Source organism: Ursus americanus, chromosome 22 (genome assembly GCF_024610735.1).
Source record: "Ursus americanus isolate L20-20 chromosome 22, mUrsAme1.1.p, whole genome shotgun sequence".
NCBI lineage: Eukaryota > Metazoa > Chordata > Mammalia > Carnivora > Ursidae > Ursus > Ursus americanus.
The window spans coordinates 1,172,616-1,191,847 of NC_142148.1; the positions used below are offsets into that span (position 1 = coordinate 1,172,616).

General features: G+C 50.6%; 1 protein-coding gene across 4 annotated transcripts in view; it reads left to right on the forward strand.

Moving 5' to 3' along the window:
* DIDO1 (death inducer-obliterator 1) overlaps positions 1 to 19,232 on the forward strand; it is a 50,944-nt gene that overhangs the window by 4,721 nt on the left and 26,991 nt on the right. For 3 of the 4 annotated variants that reach the window (XM_045794971.2, XM_045794981.2, XM_045794990.2), the window contains exons 2-6: positions 13,034 to 13,200; positions 13,721 to 13,833; positions 14,710 to 15,550; positions 16,270 to 16,591; positions 18,528 to 18,740. In XM_045794971.2, the coding sequence (XP_045650927.1) occupies positions 14,712 to 15,550; positions 16,270 to 16,591; positions 18,528 to 18,740 (1,374 nt within the window). In that variant the 5' untranslated portion in view covers positions 13,034 to 13,200; positions 13,721 to 13,833; positions 14,710 to 14,711. Of the gene's footprint in view, positions 1 to 1,452; positions 1,541 to 13,033; positions 13,201 to 13,720; positions 13,834 to 14,709; positions 15,551 to 16,269; positions 16,592 to 18,527; positions 18,741 to 19,232 lie in introns of those variants that run through there. The other variant, XM_045794962.2, reaches the window with a different exon arrangement.

The window sequence follows — 19,232 nt, forward strand, 5'->3', positions numbered from 1 at the left end:
GTAGCAGGGTCCGTTCTGGAAGGGAGGCGTAATGAGCACTGTTGTACAGGACTCCCAGCGCTGCGCTCAGTCTCCTGAGGGCAGCAGAGCTAGGACTTCATCATAGCAGAGGAGGTAAAGTACTTGAACTTCTCGGTCTGAGGACCTCTGCACAAGGACAGAAGGACTGAGGAGAGCACGTCTGCACCAACGCCCCGTGTAGCATACACTTCTTTGTACCTGGATTTAGATAATTGACCCAGGTCCCTGTCCTTGTACCCATTATCCCTACACGCACCCACCTGACGCCGGGCCCGGGAGTTCATCTCACCTTGCAGAGACACTGCTGCTGGTTTTTCTTCCTTTAAAGATCCTCATCGGGGTTCTCCCAGTTCAGCTTCTGATCTGGGAGGCCTCCTGTGATCACCCCCCCCCCCCCCATTTTACAGACAGCCTGCCCAGGGTCACACTGCTTGTTCCAGCTGCTTTCCCCTCACAACTGCCCGGCCTCTAAACTCCCCGCTCCGTGTCCGGGGCAAAGTTGCAGACAAAGCCCTCCTGATGGAGGAGTGGAGGCCCCATCCCGCCAGATTCCGGGACGGTGGTTCTAACGGAATCACACCAGCAGAAACAAACGGCGTTGTATTCCTTGGGAGAAAACAGGCTCTGTCCGAAACTAGCAGGTCTTGTGAGCTCTGGAGGTGTTCATTAGAAAGTACCGCTGCCCGCGGGCCCCTGCTTGTCGCGCAGGGCAGCATTGGGGGTGCCCCTGCAGGGTCAGCTGCGCAGCGGTGCTGCACACAGCGCACCTTCCCGCTTTTTGACCAGAGCCAAGGCATTCCTGCTTGTGGGACCCGTTCAAGCAGCGGGCTGTAGAGGCACCTACGTAATGGGGGCTAAGGCCCGCCGCCCGGGAGTTCCTGCCCTCGGGGCAGAGGCGTGCGGTGTGCACAGTGCCCCCGCGGCGGCAGGTGCTTCCCCTCCGCGGTCTGTCTGTGGAGTATCTGGGGACGGGCCGGTGTTAGCGCACCGAGGGAAGAACCTCCAGGTGGAGGGCTGCGCCTCGGCCAGACCCCCTTTTCCCTTTCTGGTCAGTGACCGTCTCCCCTTTCCTCGCAGGCCCCGAGAGGCGGTCGTGCGTGCGGGGAGGAGACTGGGACGGGGGGCGGCGGGCTGCGCTCCGAGTCCAGCAGAAACTCGAGAGCGCGGCTGGCGGCGGAGGAGTGCCGCGCCGGCCGCTTTATCCTCGTCCCCGCCCCCTCGCCACAATGCCGGCGCAGGCCGGCGAGCGCTCCGGGGGAGGGCCGATCCGTCTGCGACTCACGGCGGCCTGGGATCCCCGCGGCGCGGGGCGCGGGGCGCCGGGGCTCGGGGCTCGGGGCACAGGGCGCAGGCGCGCGGGCGGGGCGGGGGCCTCCTCCCTCCGCGCGGGGGCGCTGCTCAGGGCGCGGCCGGCCCTTCTAGCCCCGCGTCTCGGTGGCCGGCGCCGACCCCGCCCTCCCGCCCACTCCGCGGAGCTCCGAGGAAATGGCTGCGGGACCCCAGAGGCCTGCGACCTGCGGTGAGTGGCGTCCCGGCCGCCGGGTAGGAGGGGCTGGCCGCCGCGGGGCCGCACTCGGAGGCGGGCGGGGGTCGGCGGCGGTGGTGCGGGAGCCCGGCCCGCCGAGAGCCGCGGCGTCCGTGCCGGTCCTCGCTGCGCTCCCGCCGAGGAGAGAAGATGGCGGCGGCCGCGGGGATGGCGGGAGGGCGGGGAGGAGAGGGACCGGGCGGTGGGGGAAGGAAAGAGAGGGGGGCGGCGAGGGGACGGGGGAGGGGGGCCGCGCGCGCGGGGGGGGGGGAGGTCACCTCTCCCGGCGACTCCGAGGGCCCGAGCGCGCGTGGGCGCGTGCCTGGGGCTGTATCTGCCCGAGGAGCGTGTTTGCTCGGTGGCCTGGTCACGATTTGAACGGACTGGAGGAATAATAGCAACATTTGTCCGTTGATCCAGATCAGCGGTGCAGGAGGCAGGATAGCCCGAGAGAAGGGAAGCTGCTTTTTCCTAGAAGTTCCGAGTCTGGCTGGCTTACGCACAGAAACGATTCTATTTCAAGAAAGTGTAACTGCTGGGAGTGAATTTTCTGTTGTTTTTTTCTCGGTTAGTTCCTCTAGATGCCCTTTAAGGATGTGAAGTTTCATTCTGGGATCTTTTTTTAGAGTGTGGGTACTGTTGACTTTCATTTAAAGGACGAGTTTGATTTTTAGCCAACTACTCTCAAAAAGGATGACATTAGGATAGATGTGTGATATTTGGTGCTGTAGGAAGCAAGGAAGGATTTCGGAAAATCAGTTTCATTTAAAAAGAGTATTTGCCTAGGTATAAAACACTGATTTTTAGTTTTTTGTTGAGTTGTTTTGTCATTTTGACGTATATTGGCTATATTTGTGTCACATCTGGTCATATTGAAAGTAGAAAGGGTCAACTTTCAGCCTCTAACGGAGGTGTGCCCCTAGTGGTCCCTTTTGTGTCTCTCATGCCTTGGGCACTCAGATCCCCATTTGTTTTCTCCCGTGTTCCGTATCTGCTGTCCCCTGGCCAGACAGCCTACTTAGCAGTAAGCTCCGAGCTCCTGGACAGGTTCTTCCTTGTGCTTCAGTTCCCTGGAGGTTAGAACCGCCGCGGAAGCACCTTATTCAGATGAGTTAACTGCTAGTAAACTGCCCAGAACAGAGTCCGCCTTGGTGCAGTGCACATTACGAACTGTCATTGATGCCAAATGGAGACTCGACTTCCCCAGTACTAACCTACAGGTACTACCGGGGCCCTCCTCATATTTACCCAAAACATCTTAAAGTCCATCTTTTTGCTGCCTCCACAGTACCTGTGAGACAGCGGAGCTCAGGGCCAGGTTTTTGGCTTTGAATCTAGCATCTCAGTAAATGAGCTTGGAGTTGGGGCCATGGGTCACAACACATGTGAGTTAAGTTGAAGATACTCGTGAAGTCATGCCTTGGCTGTAGATCTATATCCGTGTCCTTTGTACACTGAAGGAATGAGGTCTGAGCCTGATGTACTCAGGCATTCTGTGCTGATTCTGACCTCCAGGAAGCTGAAGCACAAGGAAGGGACTTGCCCAGGAGCTCGGAGCTTGTTTCTCAGTGGGCTGTGTGGCCCACCCCAGACCCATGTTCCACAGCTTCCAGAGCCACATGGACCCTGGCCGAAATACGCTTCCAGGAAAGGTGCTTTAGCCATGCATTTTAAGGAAATAAGATCTGTGACCTTTAGAATGATTCCTCGGTTTATTCTGCAAGTATTTATTGCCTCCTGTGCGCTAAGCACCCTGGCTGTGGCAGCGACCTGAAAGGCTTTCCCGGTTCTGGAGACAAGTGCAGCGGAGACTTGAGAGGACATCCCGGCTCCTTCATTGAAATCGGGTCGGTGTGTACACATACACGTCTCTGTGACTAGTCCATGGTATTTCTGATTTAAACACAGCATAGGCATCTCAGAAGTGTTACCTGGGAAGACCCAGCCCGATGCATGTTGTAGGCACTCTGTTTTCCTATTTGTGTTCTTGCAGACTTTAACAAAAAATTTAGGAATAATGCATATCTTCTGATTTTTCCACCAAGAGCTGTCCCTTGTTAGTATCTGATTAAATACAGGTTATTTCAAGCAAAGTAAGTTCTGTACTGATAAGGAAAAAAGGGCACGAATAAAAAGCTGTATAATTGGTTGCTCCTTTCTGCTCCTTACTGTCTGCTGGTGCCCACGGTGACTGATTTCTGTCCTGTCAAACAGTGAGGCTCACAGCGTGTATGCATGTGGGAGCGTCACAATGGCTTGTTGAGGAAATGTGTCGCAGGGGCTTGGAGGTGGGTCCACTCAGGGTTTCAGGTGGGCCTTGTGGTGGAGGGGGCTTGGGGGGGCTGGAGTAGGGACTTCGGCTCCCATTTTCTTACCGCGGTGGAGTTTTCAGGTCCTGCTGTTGACGCTGTAAGTCCTCCTCCCATAGGGTGTCTATCTCACAAGGATTCCGTTCCAAAGCAGTTCAGGGACTGGTTTATTTTCTGGTTTGGTGTCTGTTTGCAAGTGTTCAAGGTTCTGGTTGTTGTCTATTTTTGTTGACATGGTACGTTTTATCTTTCTACACTTGTCTAGTGATACTGGATGATTTCTGTTTAGCTCTTGGAGAGCATAGATGGGACGTATTTACGGGTTAGGCCAGATCACTGCTGTCCTTGGGTCCCTGCGGTGGTGCACGGTTTGTCATACAGGCCTGATTCTTACATACTCGGCAGACTCAGGAAGTCCCATTGAGAAGGGTGTTTTCCTAAATGGAGTTTCTCACCTGTGTTTCTTTGTATTTACATGGTAGGGTCCCTTAGAGTGGATATCTGATATTCCCCTTTTCACGGTTAGTATCAGATAATGGGTGCTAACTCCATTGCAAAGGTTCTGTGGTTTATAGTTGATAGAAACACACTAATTGGGAAAGAGGGGTCAAAATAAGGTCTGATTTGAGCTTACTTGCTCTAGGTGCCCACACTACTGGAAAAGAGTTTCTCTTGCTTAGACTTTATTTTATAGTTTGAGTAGTGATTTTTAGGGCAAGTTGTTACATGAAATTGAATGGGTAATGGTACGTATTTTAGTAAGAATTTTTGTAGCCAAGACTATAGAACATGCTTAATCAGGTGGTGATTATCCTGTTATTTGTAAAGCAGATATATCTTTGCGTATCATTCTTAGATGCTGTGGTTTTGTTTTTCATATGCTGATACAGCCTTTAAATGGGGTTTAATACACTTTTATAAGAACGTGAATGAGCCCCCCCCCCACCGCATAAGATAGCTTTACTGTGTGTTGGGTTACAAATATACATACAGAAAATAAAGGCAATACAAGATAAGCAGCAGACACACCAGAAATGGTCCCATTCAGAAGCCCATGTTACACCTGCTCCCCTGTTCGTGAACATGGGTGTGTGTGTGTGTGGCAGGATGTATTTAGGGAGTGTGGCCACTGTGCAGGGCTGGCTTATGACCCGCGCTCATCACTCATGCGGGGCTCTTTCCATGGCAGTTGCTCTGTGGTTCATCATCCTTTAATTGCGGTCTTAATTCCACCATGTGGATGTTTCTTGATTTTGTTCCCCCAAACCAGTGTCCTGGTGATGGACATTGGTTTGTGTCCCTTTGTTTAAAAAACAGAACAAAAAAACGAAAGTGTGGCTGGGGGCGCCTTTATAAACGCACCTGCCCTTTCCAAGCACTCTCAGCCAGGTCACAGTGAGGCCTGTCACCCCTGGTCCACGGGAACAGGAATGTTGCCTGCTCTGCCCCGTGCCAAGTACATGAGGGGGTCTTGGTAAATACTTGTCAGACTCTCGTAAGAGGGCTTGCTTTCCCCACAGGCTCACCAACATGGATTGTCGTTTTAATAGATGACATCTGCCGCTTGCTGCTTGCTTGCCCTGGGCCAGCGCTGACTGTAGCTTGACACGGTGCAGTCTCACATAGCCTTTTAGCAAGCTGGGAGCTCACGGTTGTCCCCGTCTCGCAGGCAGGAAAGCACAGCCCAAAGGGAGGCGTGCTCGTTCAGCCTGTCTGCCTGTTTGGTTTGTAGCCCAGGGAGTCCTGACATGAAGCCTGTGTTCTCGTCAGTCATCTTCTGTGCTGCTCCTGGAGCCTCCCAACGCGATCTGCTCATCAGAAGAACTACCCCACTTGTACCTGGGGCGGGGGTCACTGCTGGCTGCCGTGGGCAGGACTGGGACACTGCACCAGATGTCCCAGCACCCCATGGAACAACAGGGCTAGTAGACACTGGTTGTAGACTCTCTGGGTTTGTTAGATTGTGCTTTAGACCGTCTTCCTTTTCACAGCATGGGTTCTTTTAGTAGTTAGAGACCCTTCTTCTGCCCTTCTCACACGTGCAGCAGTGAGAGTCTGACATTGCAGGACGTACAGGCTTCACTGTTAAATTCTGCTCTGCGTGAATCTGGAAAATGATACAGAAAGTCCTTTTATTCTATAACTTCTTTATTTAACCTTGGACTTTTTCTACTCCCGCCCAAAACAAAACTAGACATTGGTCTCTGCTAATCTGAGGGAAAGCAAGGAAGACTCCAGGTGAAACACAGTGACTTCTTGACTTGAGGTCATCAGTCATGATTCTTGGGTCTTGGCCAGCCTGTGGCTTGCAGTTCTGACAGCAGCACTCAGGAAGCAGGTGCTTGGAGACAAGGCCTCTGTGTCTTCTCCAAACCATGCTGTCTCTGAATTCAGGTAGCAGTCACTATGCCATGCTATCATTTCGTCATTGGAAATAAGCGCCTTCTCTGTAATCACTTGAAACTGTGGTTCAGGAAGGGCAGGGGCAGGGTGTGAGGTACTGCCCCGTCTTGGTCTTACTGACTGGGAAAGGCCCAGAACCGCTTTTTGCCTTTCGAGAGCAGTCCTGTCAGGTTACCTGGGAACTCAAGATCCTCTTCCACACCTGGGGTTACTGGGGACACCACAGAGCTTTTGTTTATGTCGTTACGTCTGTTGGTATTTACTGGGCTTGGCGTGAGGACGGAGGCATGTAAACTTACTCGTTTTTAAATAATAAAACCTTGTACGTTAACACGAGCAATACCGTACAGAAACTATTTTCTAAGAAACAGTAAGAGAGGTAGCTTGTTTTGTTTTATGGTTGTTGTTTTTTTAATTAATCTCTTTGACTTCTGGCTTAACACATCTGCCCGAAGACTGTGATAACATCACTGTCATTTAGCTTCTGGAAAGCTCTACAGTACACTCCTGCGAGTGCCAGTGAGAGAGGCATACAATGTCTCGTGTGTTTGTGCAGATACTTTGACCTCATGGACCTCCTGAAAGGCCTGTGGACCACATTTTGAGAACTTCTGCTCTAATTATGATTAGAGTTGCTCCTGTTAAGAAATGAGAACTTTAGGGGCGCCTGGGTGGCACAGCTGTTAAGCTTCTGCCTTCGGCTCAGGGCGTGATCCCGGCATTATGGGATCGAGCCCCACATCAGGCTCCTCCGCTATGAGCCTGCTTCTTCCTCTCCCACTCCCCCTGCTTGTGTTCCCTCTCTCGCTGGCTGTCTCTATCTTTGTTGAATAAATAAAATATTTTTAAAAAAAGAAATGAGAACTTTACAAAATAGTTGACTCTAAACTTTAACACTTATGGAAATGGGTTACTTCTAGGAAGATAGACAATGTCTTTGAATTTTTTTATTGGCTCAGTTATGTGTTTGCTTTTTGCCAAGATCGTGGAATAAGGGTGATTTGTCGTTCCAGTGCACACTTCTCCCTCCAGTAGACCACCTGTGAGGAAGCAAGAGGCCCAGAGCATAGCCAGGGTGCTGTCTGGGTGGGAGGGCCCTGAGACCTCTTTTGGCCTTAGGTCATGTGGCCTGACTGCAGTCTGAGCATGTAAGTGGCCCTTTGCATTGATTGTAGGATGTCCTTTCATTATACACAGCCTTTCACTGGATCCTTAATTCCTGCTGCAGGGAAAATGGGGGGTGAGAGTGGCCTATATTGACTGGAATGATCTGGTCTCCCATGGTGTGAACCCAGGAAACCATAGCAGGGTGGGGGGTTTTGCAGCAGTGCTCGCATTGGTGTCGGAAGGGAGTGCCAGTCAGCCACCCACACAGACAGCTGTGGATATAAAAGCAGTAGGGTGGCCAGTTGGGCAGGGGTCTTCCCTGGAAGATCAGGATTCTTAAGTAACAGCTACAAGACCTAGAAACTCACTCTGAGGGGAAATAGCCCCCAAAGTGCTTAGCAGGGATGACTGGCACTTCGATGTCATAGTGAACTGGGAAGTAACTTGGTGCCCTCATCCCATCTGTGAGTGTCCACCTCTCTCTGTTGGGGAAGGAGGGGAGGGGACTCTGTCTGGGAACTCATCCCAGTGTCATTCCTGGCTATTTAGCAGTAGCCAAACTTGTCCCATAGGGCAGATTTTTTAATGAGCCCAAGAACCTGTGCAGTTCAAAGGATCACCAAGTGCCAGGCGGAGCACCAGTCCCCCAAGATGTAGGATTCCTACAGTCCCTTGCAGTGTTTGAAACCATGTTTTTGTTCAGAGACACGAGGGGAGCTGGCTCAGTTTGCTTGGGCTGCTTTAACAAAAAACCATGGCCTGGGGCTGATAGAAAACACATTTATTTCTTACAGCTCTGGGGGCCCAAGATCAGGGTGTAGCATGGTCAGGTCCTAGTGAGATGTCTTCAGGGTTGCAGGGGGCAAGGGAGCTCTCGGGGGCTCTTTTTAAGGGCACTGATCCCATTCAGGAGGGTTCTGACTTAAAGACCTAAGCCCCTCCCAAAGGCCCCATCTCATAATAGTGCCGTCACCTCGGGACTAGGTTTGTTTTTTTTCTTTTCTTTTCTTTTCTTTTCTTTTCTTTCTTTTCGCTTTTCTTTTTGCTTTTCTTTTCTCTTCTTTTTTCTTTTCTTAAGATTTTATTTATTTATTTGACAGAGATAGACAGCCAGCGAGAGAGGGAACACAAGCAGGGGGAGTGGGAGAGGAAGAAGCAGGCTCCCAGCAGAGCAGGGACCCCGATGTGGGACTCGATCCCAGAACCCTGGGATCACCCCCTGAGCCAAAGGTAGACGCTTAACGACTGAGCCACCCAGGCGCCCCCGGGACTAGGTTTCGACATCAGTTTCAGGGGCTGGGGCACACAGTGGAGACCATGGCAGAAGCCAGTCCAAGGTAGCAGGTGAGGAGACCGTCCGCACCATGAAACAGAGAACAGTGCAAGCCTCCTTTCCTGCTCCTTAACCGTGGTAGATGTAATGTGGCTGTTCTGGCTCCTGGCGCCCATGTAGAGTTGCCCACCAAGTCACGAGCCTGTGTTCTGCGACAGAAACTGGACAGAGAGAAACCAGGGCCCGTAGCTCACCCATGCTGAGCTGAAGGCCTCGCTTTACACCAGGGCCTGGCTGGGCCTTAGTCCCCAAGAGGCTTTCAGGTAGCAGCTTTTGCTTTTCGTCTCCACATACGTGTAAAAGCAACGTACTAAGAAATTTTAAACTGGGTTGTTTCTGGATGTCTCTTTATATTCATCTCCTGAGAAACTGTGTTGGGGACACCTTCACTTGATCAGAATGATTTTAATTATGACAGTGGTTTTTGGTAGCAGCAAAACTTTGAATTAGCTATAAAAGATTTAAATGTAATTAACACAGTCAAGTCCGGTTCTGTGTAGATGTTCAAATAAGCAAAAATTGGACTTCTTAGTTTACTTCGTGGGCCCAAACCTCTCTTCTCTCTGTGGTCAGAGCACAGGTGGGGTGTTTGCTGCTGGAGACCTTCAGGGTCCGTGAGGAGAGGGACAGCTCGACCTGGCCGCGGGTGCTGCTGGCGATTGGACAGCTTTGGTGCTCTCAGGGCCTGTTGTGTCGTCCAAAACTGTGGGCAGATGCTCGTTAGGGACGGTTCTGGTAATGAGGAGTGAATTATGAAAGGGTTTTCAGTGCAGAAGTCTTTTTTAGTAGTGTGAAGAGTTTTGCATCTGCTCAGCCTTCATCATCCACAGGGAGGATCAGTTGTGAGACACGCGACCCTCAGTACGAAATACAAACCTTGGCCTGGTCTGTCGGCATTTCAAATTCTCAGGTAAGAGAGGCAGAAATAATGAGGCTGTGTTGTAGCATTTGTATATAATTTCTGGTGGCAGGTTGAAATTGTTCTTTTTGAGTACTGGGGCTGGGGGTTACCGTCTTGAGAAGCAGCCCTGCTGTGGAAACAGGAGCGTCGTCGTGGCTGCGCAGCCTCGCGTCCTAGACAAGCTGCTCTCAAATCTCTAGAACCAGAGATCTTTGGGCACCTCGCCGTCACCTCTGGTGCGCATGCGTCCTGGAAGTTGCGCCTTCAGATTTTCAAGGATTTAGAGTCCTGCATCACTGACACTTACAGCAGGTTTTTGAGGTTTTGTTTTTAAGTAGTGTATTATATTTTGGGAGGGTATTTTGGGCTTTGTTTTTAAGAGACCACATCTGACAGCTTGATAAAGTTGGGAGAATCTGAAGGGAGAATTTAGTAATTTTAGAACAATTTTGTGGAAGGAAATGCTTGGCCCCTTCTCATACTGAAGCACAGAGATGTGTTGTTGCTTTGCACGTATCCAGGGTGTGCTTAACTAATAGCAGCGTAATGAAGTTCTCACAACGTGCTTCCTGGATCCCTGGGGCTGTCACAGCTCTGCGCGGTAACAGTGGTGTTGCCAGCCTTCCCAGGGAGGGGGCATCTGCGGTGGCTCGCAGAAGCCGGTCCAGACAGTGGCATTTCCCTGTACGGTGTGCTGTCCGCTGCTGAGCACCAGTCGGTGGTGTAAAGTGTACCGTTTCCCCCGAGAATGTCCTTGGAGAGACAGCAAAGACTCTTAGTGCCCTTGAACCTCATCACTTCAGCGTCCCGTCCCATCGCTTTAAATTCCCTGTTGCAATGAAATGGCAAGTACCTATAAAGCATTTCTGTACCCAAAGCAGGTGGCTCTCCAGGAGGAGCCCTGTGCCACACCCTCTCATGGAACACCCCTCATGCTGGAAAGAATGGACAGGCTCCAGTTTTCAGACCCAGTATTTGGCAGGCATTTTCTCAGAGATGAGAAAACGTGAGTTTCAAGGAAAGCAACTGACGATGTTTGCTGCTAATGATAAAATTTGAGCTTGTTCAAGTAAAAATTACAGTTTTGAAAAGCTTATATCTGCTGGCATGAGCTTGATGGCTTCCCAGTAATTAAAGACATTTGAGGGGCTCCCCAGTGGCTCCATCGGTTAAGTGTCTACCTTCAGCTCAGGTCGTGATCCCGCTTCTTCCATTCCCTCTGCCCCTCCCCCCACTCGTCTCTCTCACTTGGTCTCTCTCTGAAATAAATAAAATCTTTTAGAAAGGAAAATAAGGACATTTGAGGAGGTGGGTGCCGATATTAACTGCGCATCTTCTGTGTTTGTGGTGAAGTGTGCTGACCTGTGGACCCTGCGTAAGTCGGTAAAGTGGGGTTTTCCACGTGACCACCATGCACAGGGGAAACGGTGCGTCTGGAGCGTGCGCAGGACAGACCGTGGCTTCCCCATCAGAAAGCGCGGGCAGTTTGCTGGCACGGTGTCAGGGCTCAGGCTCCACACTGCGGCTGTCCTTAAGAAACTACTGTTTGTTGAATTTCGGCCTGGTGTCAAAGAACATGCAGAATTACCTGGAAACTTTCTCAGTTTTAATTTTGTAAATACTGATATATGCCACATAAACAGAAGCTTTTTGGAGCCCTCCATTTTTAAGAGCGTAAAGGAGCCCTGAGAGCAGAACATTTGAAAAGCTGCCTGTTCCTAAATTGCTGGCCGGCCATTTGCTTGTGCTGTGAGAGAGCAGCTGGGAGGCTCTGGCTTGTGTACAAGTGCTTCTATGCATGTGAGCTTCCCCAGTGTTCGTCCAGCGTCACGTTAGTGGGAAACGGAGCACTTCGCAGCCGAGAAAAAATACTGCACTGAGAAATGTGGAAAGATAGTTGTACGTTATTTCAGTGCACTCCGTGCCCGTGGATTGTTCTCGTGTTCCCGGTTTCAGGGATGACCACCTTCCTTTTCCTTCCTGAGGAAAGCGCTTCTTACCACAGTGTGATTGCAGCTTCCTGACCGTATCCTTCCTGCCACACACTGTGTGCCGAAACCGCACACCACATCCAAGTTGTACTAGGGACTCAGCATGGCTTTTTGTTCTTTTGTCTTGATACACACGCTTTTGTTTCATGTGCTGAAATTTTTATTAGGATTTCTGTGTTGAAGAAATTATCAAAACATCAGTTTTGCAAAGCTAAAGTTGAGATAAATGAATCAGATGATCTGAAATGATTTGATTATTCTGAATATACTGTATGTCATCCCACTCACAGAAATAACTAGATTTTTCCGTTTTCCTTTTTTAATTGATTATTCAAAACTCAAATCCAGAAATGTGTTTTTCAGGTTAATGTGTATTTAATTTTTCATTTCTAAGTACGTTTTAATTTCCTTGCTTTTATAAATGCTCAGTGTTATGAAATATAAAAGTAAAGTTTATTTTTGCTTTCTTCTGAGAAGTAAAGGCATCTGAACATTGAAGTCTCGATTTGAGATGCGTTTACCACATTTGAGAGATTTGGTGGCCATGGTGGTGGATTTGGCTAATAAGAGTGGAATGAACACTGTCTCTTTAAGAGGAGCCGCCTCAGAATGTTTGTCTTTGTTCTGGGGTCGCTAAGGAGACCACAGCTCTGTACCTACCTGTAGTACCCACCTGGAGGGCAAGGGCAGTGGCGGTGGAGGTGAGGGCTCAGCTTGGGAGGGACTTGGGAGGGGCACTGGGGGCCAGAGTGTGAAATGTGTGAAAAGATCAGTATGGAGGATTTATCCAGGAACAGAGGCCTGTTCCGTGTGCGTTTCAACTTGGAATGGTTTTTTGCGGGACTGTAATCTAGGAGAACTGCTTTTTAAATTCATGTAGATGAAATGTAGCACATGGATGTTAAGTGATTATTAGTCTTCTAAAATTTTGGGGGGGCTTTTAACTAAATGGTGGCATATCTTCAGTATTAAGAATTTTTAAATACTTCTCTTCATGGATGATTTTGTTCAGCCTTTTCATGTTTGGTGTTTCTCTCTGTGTTCGGCTTTATCAAGCTGACCCCATCTCAAAATTTGAGTAGGATCATAATTGGAAAGCAGCTGATAACCAGCGACTGGTTTTGAAACCGCCGGGCTGCTGAGGCCTCTTCACTGTTACCCGCAGCTTTCTCCCTGCCGCCCCTCTGTGGCCCGGCCCAGCCACCTTCTGTCAGAGTGCGGTCACAGTGCCCTCCCTTCTGCAGAAGTCCTTAAAGAAGGGAACTGTGTTTTTCCTTTTCTTCCTCTTCTTTTTCTTCTCTCCCCCCGCCTCCGGACTCTGTGAGTGGGTCACATGATAACTTATGCTCAAATAATAGATTACTTGGAAAGTTTGATGCTTTTTTTATGTGGTTTTAGTTATAGTTACTTGAATCTATAAATGATTTTCTTATTTTCTTTTAGGAGCTTACTCCATGGGAACGGTCTTGAGATGATCTTTATTGTTACCTGTGAGCAGTGACTGACAGCAGCAGTGTTTGAGGCCAGGCCGTGTGTGCGGACCAAGTGATCCTGTCCATCGGGCGTTTGGGCCTCTGGAAAACGTGCCCGAGCTTTTGGTGTCGGGGCAGGTAACGCAGCACCAGTGGCAACATCAGCAACACAATTTTCTCTTAATGGGTTTGAAATTGTGTGTCCTGTTTCTGAAGTGGCATTTTATGTGAGGAAACATGCAGTGTAACATTCATGTTTGTTCATTTGAACTTTAGCCCTAAGGGTTTAGACAGATGTTCAGCCTCGTGCTGAGAATTTGACCCCGGGCACTCTTTTATTTTTCCATTGGCATTTTATTGGTGCACGTACTTGACGTTGTATACTCTCTTTGGTGAGAGATGTGTTTTGTTGAGGAGAGTTCTTCCTGCACGAAGTCTCAGGACCGGAAAAGTGGTGTGGTTCTTGCTGGCACACGTGCCGATGTCACAGCCACTCCCGTAAGGTGCTGGGTGGCCTGGGCACGTGCTGGCCGGGCTCTAGAGTGAAGGGTCTGTAGAGCCAGCAGGAAGATGGGAGCAGTGTGTCATGGGAAGTTTAAAAAAAAAAAAAAATCTGGTTGCTTGTGGTTTTGAATTTTGCGTATTTTGTATTTTGAAGGTTTTCATCCCATTACAGTCCTTCCCCTACGATGGAATGTGGCGTAAGGGCTGAGTCAGCATTAACGTTTCAATGTGATTGAAGCCTGGACAGCTTGGAAAAAAATTTCGAAGGTATATACTGTCTTTTTCAGGTTTTCTCATTTGAAACAAGAGTTGAGTTTTCACAAGCATGATCCTTTAATAGTCTGTCAAAGTGAGCAAGAATAAATGCACATAAAGCTGTTCCCCCATCATTATTTTCTAAAGTGGCCAGGGTACCTGTTGCTGCATAACAGCTAATCCCAGAGTCAGGGCTCAGGAATCTGGGCAAGGCTTAGCCAGGCGGCCCTTACCTGCACGAGGTGTCCATGGGGGACACTCACACTCGGCTTGCAGCAGGGCTGGGGTGCGGGGTGCCCTTTTCTCTAGCAGGGTGGTCAGACCACTTATATAGCAGCCCAGGGCTCCGCAGCCCAGGATGGAAGCAAGCAAGTCCTCTTGCATCCTAGGCCTCGAGCCAGCGTGGTACTTCGTCCTCTGTGCCCAGGGTGTTGGGGGGTGGGGACGGGGCAAGGCGCCTCCCGGCACTGCGGCCCTGCTCTGCTCACGCTCTTGCGCTGCTTACGCTGTTCATCTTTGGATGGGGCTTCCCTGCCACCTGTTGGGTGGAGCCCTGTGCTGAGCAGCTAAGTGTTGGCGGGATGGGTTTGAGTTGCTAGCTGCTGTTGTGTACAGAACGTTAGATGTGTGACTGTTGAGACTTCTGTCTGGAGTCCCCTCAGATCTGCTCCCGTGCTGCCTTCTAGGGAAGTTTGGTCAAGAGACCTCGTTTGAATAGACACCTTCACTTTGTGTAGGTAGAAAATTGTTGTTTCATCCATGGCTGTGCTCCCTTCTTTGTGTGAGTTAAAGGCTGTGTGTACTTGTAGCTCAGGGATTTGTTAGTTATTTGCCAAGAAATGTCGCCTTGTTAACATTGCTCGTGGTTTGGGTCCGTTTCACCGTTAGGTATGGATGAGAAAGGTGACCCAAGCAATGACGAAGTGCCCAAGGCCATCAAACCCACCAGCAAAGAATTCAGGAAAACGTGGGGCTTTCGAAGAACCACCATTGCCAAGCGAGAGGGCGCTGGGGATGCGGAATTAGACTCTCTGGAGCAGCAGCCCCAACAGCAGCAACAGAGCCTTTCCTTGCGACGTAGCGGGAGGCAGCCGAAGCGGACTGAGCGGGTGGAAGAATTTCTTACGACAGTCCGACGCAGAGGAAGGAAGAATGCACCCGTCTCCCTTGAGGATTCCAGTGAACCAGCGTCTTGTCCAGTCACGGATGTGGAGACGGCGTCTGAAGGGAGTGTGGAGAGCACCTCTGAGGGGAAGGGTGGGCCCACGTCAGGCTCCACGGGTGATAAAGAACGACCAGCTGCCTCAGCAAAGGCCAAAGGAGGGGAGGATGAGGACGACACCTCTGACAGTGACAGCGATGGGTTGACTTTGAAAGAACTTCAGAACCGCCTGCGAAGACAGCGGGAACAAGAGGCGGCCGACAGGCCCCCCAAGAGCCTCCAGAGCCGCCTGAGGAAGAAGCGCCGGGAGCAGGATCCCACGCAGACCGTGGACGTAGAGACGGGCAATGCCACGGAGAGCGTGCTGCCCCGCAAGCAGGAACCCGAGGCTGAGCAGGGCACAGTGTCCCAGGCTGAGAAGGATGGTGGAGACAGGGAACTGGAAGGGAAGGCAGCTCAGGGAATCGAAGGTGGAGACCCCGGGGATGTGGGCAGACAGAAGCCCGAGTGTGAGGCCTATGAGCCCAATGCTCTGTACTGCATATGTCGTCAGCCACACAACAACAGGTAGGCCATGGTATTGGGGGGGGGGGGTGCCGGTGACCCCCAGCTTCCAGAGAGATCCAGGACATGAAAACAGCAAGGGAGGTTTCTGTTCATTTTGAGGGGACACATTCCAGAGCTGGGCTGCATGAGTAACTTACTCAGTTGGAAAGGATGAACGGGGGGTTGATTAAAACAAACAAACAAACAAACACAGAAGGGTAGGGGCTTCCTGTAGCCCCACGGGTTTCCCAGTGCCACCTCGGGGGGTGGGGGGCGTGAGAGCGCAGACTGAGGCGCTCCGCCATCCTCCATGTCTCCTGCGCGGCACCACTGGACGCTGTCCTGCAGGAGCGCTCGTGAGCAGGCTGTGATCGGGCTGCAGTTGAAGCATCTAGAGCCTGCTGGGTGCTGGGTGGTGCTGCGGACCTGCCGCCTGCGGTGTCCGGTGGGACAGAGGGGTGTGCTGGTCCGTGGAGACGAGTGCAGGGTCTCCAGGCTGGAATGCTGTGAAGCCTGCAGCTCACTCTCAGAATGCTCCCCTCAGAAAAGAGAAGACACAGACTTCTTTGAATGCTAATGAGGTCAAGAGAAGGGCATAGGAATGTTCTTTATTCTGTTCTCTCCTTTTTTGTATTTTGCTTTATTTCATAATGTGTTAAAACCAATTCAGCTTTGTAATACGCCTAAAAGTGAGTGTTTATTGTTTTTCCATTCCTAATGCTGGTGTTTTACAATTTTAGGTTTATGATTTGCTGTGACCGATGTGAAGAATGGTTTCACGGCGATTGTGTGGGCATCTCTGAGGCCCGGGGACGGCTCCTGGAAAGGAACGGCGAAGATTACATCTGCCCAAACTGCACCATTCTGCAGGTGCAGGATGAGACGAACTCAGAAAGCACAGAGCAGCAGGAGGCCAAGTGCGGGCCCGCAGACGCGGACGGCACAGACTGTACAAGTATAGGAACAGTAGAGCAGAAGTCCAGCGAAGACCAAGGAATAAAGGGTAGAATTGAGAAAGCCGCGAACCCAAGTGGCAAGAAAAAGCTCAAGATATTCCAGCCTGTAAGTACCTGTCTGCGAGGCCAGTGATAGAGGGTGACTTCATAGATATCAGACTCCCATCAGCAGAAACATCAAGACTCGAAGAGTTGGTCTTTCTTTTGGAGCAGGTTAGGTTTTTCCCTCCAGATGGCATTGTGTCTGCTGCACGCTGAGCTCTGGGGTCAGGCAGTCCCTGCACAGTGGTTTCGTGGGCCTGCCACACACCGCACTCCTGCAGGATGCCACAAGGGACCTTTTTTTCTTTAAGTCTTATCTGCCTCCTACACTATTAGTATCGAGTTAATGTTTTCCTTAAACAGATTCATTTTTAAAAGTTAGTTTTTCTTTAAATATTTTTCTTGGAATGTCGATCTTCACATACACATATTAAAATTATTTTGAGTTCCTGAAGGAAATGTGCACCGGTTTGACCTGACCCCATCATCCTGAGAGAGGTGGTGGTCTTGCACCTGCCTCACTGTGAGACACCCAAGAGTGGTGCTGGTGATCTGAGCCCCCCGGGGCGGCGGGGACACACACACACACACACACACACACACACCACTTTTCCCTGGCATCCAGGGCATCTCCCACGGCTGCTGCTGGCATCACCCTCTGAAACAGTCTCAGGCAGTCTCTGGTACGGTCATGGTTCTTTGTCACATCTCTCCTGTGTCATCAGCTTCTGATGTTGAAGAATGCTGTCACAGGCTGTCAAGATCATGTTCCTGAGTCCTTAGGCAGCCTCGAATTGGAGGCCTGTCCTTTAGCAGGCATTGGGTGTGCAGAAGCTTTGAGGGCTGTGGGAGCGTCGAGGTGGAAGTGCTGTGAGGTCTGGACCATTTAAACAATCGCGTGGAGTTGTCAGGACGGGCTGAGTTGGGGATATGATGTTAACTGTTTGTATCGCCTTTGGTCATTAAGAAAAATTCATGGAAATGGGACAATGGGAAAAGTCATCTTAATTTCATTTCTTTATTTCTGATGTTTGAGGCTGCATAAGCTTAGATTTTATTCTTGGTCAAACTTGGATTCTATGGAAGAAAAACAGTCTCAGAATACCTAATTGGAGAAGTAAGATTTGGCTGAAGTCCATTTGGGGGCTAGGTTAGGTCTCATTAGATCTCTTGCTGGGTGACTAGTGAGCACAGTCTTAGCAGCCTCACACAACACAGACTTATTAGCTCAGTTTCCGTGGGTGAGAAGCCTGGGCCTGGCTTAGCCAGGCTTCTGCACGGGGCCTTAAGAGATGCACCCCGGTGCCAGTGTAGCTGGGGTCTCATCAGAGGCTCGGTTGGGAAGGACCCACGTCTGAAAGGCTCCAGTGGTTTCATGTCTAAATGTGTCCTGTGCCATGTCTGTGGCTCAGCAGTGCTAAAAGTCACTCATTGGTTGAGATTCGCATTGAATGGGTGTTCCTGGATTTCATTATGGGAGCCTCCCCCTGAGACCCTTGCCACCTGGGCCCCCTCACAAGGCCTTTTGCTTCTTCAAAACCAGCAGTGGAGTCTTGTCTCTACTGCAAGGCCCCGTCCCTCTTGTGACGTTTTCTGTTGATGAAGCAGACTTTCCATTGCTCAGAATCGTCTCATTTGGAACCTTAGTTACATCTGCAAAACTCCCTGTTTGCCTTGCAATGGAACCTAGTTGTGGGTGTGAACGCCCATTGTGTTGAACAGTCCCCAGAGCCAGTATGCCAGGGCAGAGTCCCAGGGCCACCTCCCAGTTCTGCCCGCCGCGGGTTGTGTGAAGTGTAGTTACTGTGAGTGCCATGCCATGGGATAGATCGGGTCAGGCGCTTTGAAGAAACAAAGGTACGTTTTTATTGGCATTCAGAATGCTGTTAGTGTCTCCATTAAAAATAGCGAGCTCAGTAGCGTAAGTAGGAGTTCCACGAAGTACCGTAACTACCAGAGTTGGTAAGTGCATTGTTTGAAGCCATGTGTTTTATCTGCAGGTTGTAGAGGCTCCCGGTGCCTCAAAATGTATTGGCCCCGGGTGCTCTAACGTGGCACAGCCTGACTCGGTTTATTGCAGCAGTGACTGTATTCTGAAACATGCCGCAGCTACGATGAAATTTCTAAGTTCAGGTAAAGAACAAAAACCAAAACCTAAAGAAAAGGCCAAGACGAAGCCAGAAAAGCTCATTCTCCCAAAATGTAGCGTTCAGGTAAGTTGATCAAGACCAGCTGTTCGAACCGTTGAAGTGAGACGTGTCTGCATGTTGGCAGGGCAGGGCAGGCACAGTTGACTGGTTTGTGGCACGTGGGGAACAGCGGGCACAGACGGAGCGCCACTTGTACCTGCTGACTCCTCTTCCAGCCTTCCGCGTGGGCCCTGTCAGTTACCCACCAGCGTCTGTTCTGATGTGCTCTCCCCGCTCTTACGGAGGGAGTCGTTAGCCCTAACCACAGTGAAGCAGGCGTGGGAGCTGAGCCGTCCGTCCGGGAGCTGGCAGTCTTGGGAGAAGAGCTGGGGTTTGTCCGTCTCCGTGACATTTGGATTCACAGGCGGCCGAGGGTGGGAAGTGGGTCTCAGACAGCCGGGCTGTGTGCCTCACCTCAAGTCCTAGCTCTTGGGATTGTGTCTGTCCTGTGCTGCGTGTGACTTGGGAAGAGTCGGGGGTGCTTCAGGAGTCGCTTGCTTGACCCTCGAGGCCCTT